General features: G+C 30.5%; 1 protein-coding gene across 1 annotated transcript; it reads right to left on the reverse strand.

Annotated features, from left to right (window-relative positions):
* Nucleotides 1–4540: 4540 nt before the first annotated feature.
* LOC105796693 (brassinosteroid-responsive RING protein 1) lies at nt 4541–5445 on the reverse strand. The gene has a single exon (XM_012626480.2). It carries the CDS (start codon nt 5322–5324, stop codon nt 4818–4820), a length of 507 nt encoding a protein of 168 aa, XP_012481934.1. The 5' UTR covers nt 5325–5445; the 3' UTR covers nt 4541–4817.
* Between the last annotated feature and the right edge of the window lie 679 nt (nt 5446–6124).

Below are 6124 nucleotides of genomic sequence, written 5' to 3' on the forward strand. Positions count from 1 at the left end.
AAGAATGTAAAATTTTGTTAGTAGCAATAATAATAATTAATAATCATCTTAAAGGGACCATTTTTAATTACATAAATATTAATTAAAAACTTTGTAAAATTACGTAAAAGAATGTAAAATTTTGTCAAGAGTAATAATAATAATTAATAATCATATTAAAGGGACTATTTTAATTACATAAATATTAATTAAAAACTTTGTAAAATTACGAAAAGAATGTAAAAGAATGTAAAATTTTGTCAAGTAGTAATAATAATAATTAATAATCATCTTAAAGGGACTATTTTTAATTACATAAATATTAATTAAAACTTGCGCTTATAAATGTTCATCAAGAGTAATTTTAGCCCTTAATTCTCGTGATTTTTTTATTTTTAATGATGGTAATGATAAGGTTATATCATTTTACCATGTTAATCAATTTCTTCGATTACTTCATTATTATCATTATTATCTGTTATTTGTTCATGTATATAGTTAAAATTTTGATACACATGTAAACATATATACTTATGTGATATTTTATTTTCTTGATTGCTTTACTGGCTGAAACGAATCTGTTCGTATACACAATAGATGAGTAATTTGGCGGTTGAAGTTAGTGATGAAAAAGTAAAAGCAATGTGGGATAAGAGATTGACAGAAATATTTTGTGGTATTTGTATTAAAGAGATATTGAAAGACAATAGGCCTGGTATTCATTTCACAAGAGATGGATGGCTGAAAATAATGACCAACTTTGAGAAAGAAACGGGCAAGTGTTTTTCACAAAGACAACTTAAAAATAGGCGGGATGCCCTAAAAAAGAATGGAAAGCTTGGAAGAAACTTAAAGGCGAAGATACTGGTTTAGGGTGGAATCCTATAAAAAGAACCGTTGATGCATCGGATGAATGGTGGGAGAGTAAGCTCCAAGTACATTAATAATTCTAAATATTTTTTATTTTATTTCTTATTTATGATGTTATTGATAATTACTGTTATTAAACTATCATTTTATATGTAGGTTGTGCCTGAAGCTAAAAAATTTAGAACATCGGGCATTGATCCTGAATTCGAAGGGAAGTTGGACCAAATGTTCATGGGGATAGTTGCAACAGGTGATAAAGCATGGGCACCTTCTTCTGGTACACTCCCTAGTGATTTTTTTGAGGATGTTAACAATGAAATACCTGAAGAGAATGAAAAAGAAAATATGAGAAATGATGTTCACATTTTAAATGATGTTCACATTTCAAATGATGTTCACATTTCAAATGGTGTTCAAATTGATGGAAATAGTCAAAAAAGAAAAAACCCTGAGATGTCAAGTTCACATTTTAAAACTGGAAGAAAGAAATCCTCAAAGCAAATTGGAGGGGCTACAAGATTGTCCAGTCAAATAGAAAAGTTATGCAATGCAGCTGACAGTATGAGTCAAGCCACATCTAGTTTGACTCCTGTTATGGATCCATTTGGTATTCCATAAGCAGTCAAAATGCTTGACAGCATGTCGGAAGAAGTTCTAGAAGCTAGTCCGCTATACTTTTTCGCACTTAGATTATTGCTCAATAAGGACAAGCGAATTATGTTTTTATCAATTAATCCCAAGATTAGAGTTTTGTGGCTTAAGACGGAAATGGAGGGTAGTTGAAAATTTTTTGATCTTTTAGGGTTCAAAGATATCTATTATGTGACTAAACAACAATGCTAAACTAGTTTTATCAACAGTTATTTATGTTTGGTTTTTGGATATTGACTTTATGTTCTACTTATTTATGTGTAATCTAGTTTTATTAAAAGTTGTTTATGTTTGGTCTTTCTTCATTGAATTTATATTCTACTTATTTTTTACTAAATTAGTTTTATCAATAGTTGTTTATATGTGATTTTGGATATAAAATTTATTCACAGGTGATGAGTATAGTTGAGGATTATATCGGTGATGAAAGTGACGATGAAAGGGAAAAAAAAGAGATTTTACAACGCATGGAATGTTTTAACAGATTATTTGTTTTTGCATCTTCTTCCGTGCAATTATATTACGAGAAGTATATATTGAGGCAACCATGCATGGATTCAAAATAGTCAGGTGAGACATGGATCCAAGAGATCCTTGACGGTCACAAATCACGTTGTATGATTAATTTTAGGATGTCTAAAATGGTATTCACAAGTTTGCTGAGAGTTTTGGAGACAAGATACAACTTGCAAACTTCAAGAAACATATCTTCTACTGAAATGTTGGGAATTTTTTTATAAATATTGGGCACCAGTGCAAAAGTTTCTCAATGTCGAGAAAGATTTCAAAGGTCTGAATCAACAATAAGTCGACACTTTGCAGTTGTGCTTGAGAAAGTTTCAAGGATGGCCACTGATCTAATTGCACCCGAAGATCCTTTTTTTAGCTCAATACCCGAACAAATACGTAATAATTCTAGATATATGCCGCATTTTAAGGTTAAAATTTAATTTTATATTATTATATTTTAATATATTTGGTCGACTAAAAATATGCACGAGATTAATATGATTATTTGTTCAGGATTGCATAGGTGCAATTGATGGTACTCACATTGCCGCTATTCTTCCACCAAATGAACAAATTCCCTATATTGGAAGAAAAGGTATCCCGACTCAAAATGTTATGGCAAGATGTGATTTTAATATGTGTTTCACATTTGTCATGGTGGATGGGAAGGATCAAGACATGACAAGAGAATATTTCTTGATGCAATTCGAGATCCAAAATACAAATTTCCGCACCCTCCAAATGGTTAGATATTTTATTTATATGTGATTTTTTAAATAATAAAGTATAAGTTCTTTAATTGATAATTTTTATTAAAAAAAATTCTTGAATTAATTGTTTGTTATATTATGACTTGTAGGAAAATATTATCTTGTTGATTCTGGATATCCTCAAATGAAAGGTTATCTTGGACCATATAGAGGTCAGCGATATCATTTACCTGACTTCCGTAGAGGTAGACCAATATTTGGTAAAGAAGAGGTATTCAATCATGCACATTCATCATTACGTAGTGTGATTGAACGAACTTTTGGTGTTTTGAAAAAAAAATGGGCCATTTTAAGGGATATGCCAAGTTATAGTTTTGAAAAGCAAACGATGATCGTTGTTGCTACAATGACGATACACAATTTTATCCGAAAACATGTCGGTCGAAATGATGCAGATTTTATGGAATACGAAGATATTAACTCAGCATATGAGAATAATATTGATTCAGAAAATGCGCATGGTCGAGAAAGTGATGATAATGATGACGATGACGACGATAGTGATGATGACGGTGAATCAAACAATTTAAGTGGTTTTGAAATAGAATTAACAAGAGATGTTATAGCTTCTAGTTTAATGAATTCACTTTAAATTGTAAATGCTATTGTAAAATTTTTAGTATTTATATTTGATATATAAATATTATCCCTTTTTAAAACTTCAATCCAAATATATGTAATATTTTAATTTGTTAGGTTTATGTTTTCTATGTTATGTTTACATATAATATGAGTTATATATTCAAATATATTTTAAAATAAAATAATACAAATGTGTTAAAACATTAATTAAAAATAAAAATAATTTTATAATAATACAATTGTGTCAATATCTAATTACAAATATTTAATTATTATATTTAAATATTTAAATATAATTTATATATTCTAATTAAATTTAATAAATAATTAATTTTAATTACTTAGAAATATTTAAAATTAATATTATATATTAAAATATTAACGATAAGTTATAATAAAATTTTTTTATATTTTTGCTAAAATATCATAATATTAACTAATTTTAATTTATATTTTTTTTATATCAATTTTTTTTTTTGAAATACACTGCTTTAAATTGTTGGCAAATCGCTGTGTCACATTAAAGGTAAACCATTGAGATTTGGGCTAAATCATGTTTCTTAGATTGAGACTGGAGCTTCAAATTTGTTAAATGTGAGGACAAGTGAGTGTCTTTAGTTTAGTAAGACCGAAAAGGTGAGACAAAGATAGCAGATACATTTGGGATCCTTCAATTTTCATTTCTCTCATTGAAAGTTGAACCGAAAAGGGACTCATCAATCCTGTTGGATTTGGGCCCCTGTCCGTAGACATGGCTTCAGGCCTTTCAGGTGGGGGACCGATCAGTATTTCAAATTCCATGCTACAAACCAACTGCATTTTGTTGATGTCACTGTTTAATCGCACAGAAACCAGCCTTTAGCTACTTAAACAGTGCCTGAGAAAAAGATGCGTCAAGCACAGAATCCAAGTTCAGTAAAAAAAAGTTATGCATCTATTTTTCTTAAACTTTCACAAATTATTCTTCACAGATCAGCAGAGGAAGATAAAAAATCCTGCAGTTCAGCATTCATCGTCCCAACTATTTCACCTCTACAAATTGTTCCAAATTACCCACATATGCCATCATATCATTGAAATTAAGTATGTGTTAATTATTTAGTTGATTTTAATCCGAATTATCATACGTAACTTTAAAAAGAAGAAATTGAAACAGGAGCCTTTCACCCATGGGAACCTAGAAGCTCAAGATTTTGTAAATGAAGTGAGAGAAAGAATCCTTTTCTTACTGCCTTAAAACAAATTCCAATAATCCAAACATGATGATTAGTACTTAACAACCTATTTACTCCATCTCAGAAACAATAGAAAGAGACATAATTGTGGCACTATGGAAAACTATTTCTTTTCCCGACTCTATATTTGTTACGCATCAAATTCCCATGCAATGAGCAAAAGCCATTGGATTAGACAAAACAAGTACCCTTCCTTCTACTCTTCCCCTAATCAGTCTATCTACAATCCTGGTACCGAACTGTAGTCACTGTAAAAATCATTGACCCCAGAAGCAGCCCAGAGCCGCTGATTAAACTCATCCTGCAACTCATCAGGCACGAATGATGTCCTACAAAGCGGACATGTTTTCTGATCATGGTCCATCCAACGGTCCAAACACGCTCGGTGGAAGACGTGCCTACAGTTCCTCAACCACCTGATATCTTCCCCTCCTTCGAACTCGTACAAGCAAACGGCACAGCTCTCTGGTGGATCCCCTATGACGACAAGCTCCTTAAACTTTATAACGGGGAGGATTTCCCGGATCAGCAGGGCGGATACAGGCAGATTATCGGTTGTTGCTCGGGTCGGATTTTCCGGCCAGACCGCATCTGTATCGAGGAAGTCGGAGAGTCCCAGGCAGTCAGAAAGGGAAACAATTAGATTTCGGATGAAACCCAGAAAGGATAAAGTATAAACGAAGAGTTTTGGTAAGAAAACTTCCATGTAACCGACGGGAAACCCCATAAAGAAAGAGAAGAGAGATGAGAGACAAAAAATTGGGCCAGGGAGAGAAGAAGAAGTGGAAGAAGCTTCTGTTTTTAGCTAGGGGTTTGCATGGAAATTAATATATCACAGACTTCCTAGTTTTTTCTTTGGGTAAACTACCTAAATATTAAAATTATTGGGTTATCACTTAAATTTAAATTCTTCTTATTTTAATCACTAACTCCTTCGAAATTTAATATGGTCATCATTCATCTAATAATCAACAACTGTGTTCATTAAACCATTTTCTCATTGACATGATAATAAATTTAATCTTCTAATTTTATAAATTCTATCTGGTTCAAATTCTTTAAAATTTAATAAATTTAATCCTCAATTTCATACATTATATTAATTTAGTCTTAATTTTAAATTTTAAGAATTTTAAAAATAAAAATATTATTTAAAAGTTTTTTTATAAAAGTCAATAAAATTTTATAAACATACATACAAAATTATAAATAAATGAATACAAATTTTTCTCTTTTTCTAACATAAAATTTATTTATTAAAACAATAATTTAAAAAATCTCACAAACAATATTTTAACCATATTCAAACTTTTCTTTATTTTTAGTCTTATTTTATAAATAATAATTTATTTATTATATGTCTAACATTGTTCCTTAGCTCTCACCAAATTTGGCGAGCGTTGGGACTATACCTTTGCCTACAACCACCAGCACTAATAACCTTTACTCCGAATTCCTCGATTTTCATATCCTTTGTCTTCGTGCCATCAAATTAGGAATTAATTGTGGATATACCAACTATTAGAT

This window comes from Gossypium raimondii, chromosome 7 (assembly GCF_025698545.1).
Source record: "Gossypium raimondii isolate GPD5lz chromosome 7, ASM2569854v1, whole genome shotgun sequence".
NCBI classification, from domain to species: Eukaryota; Viridiplantae; Streptophyta; class Magnoliopsida; order Malvales; family Malvaceae; genus Gossypium; species Gossypium raimondii.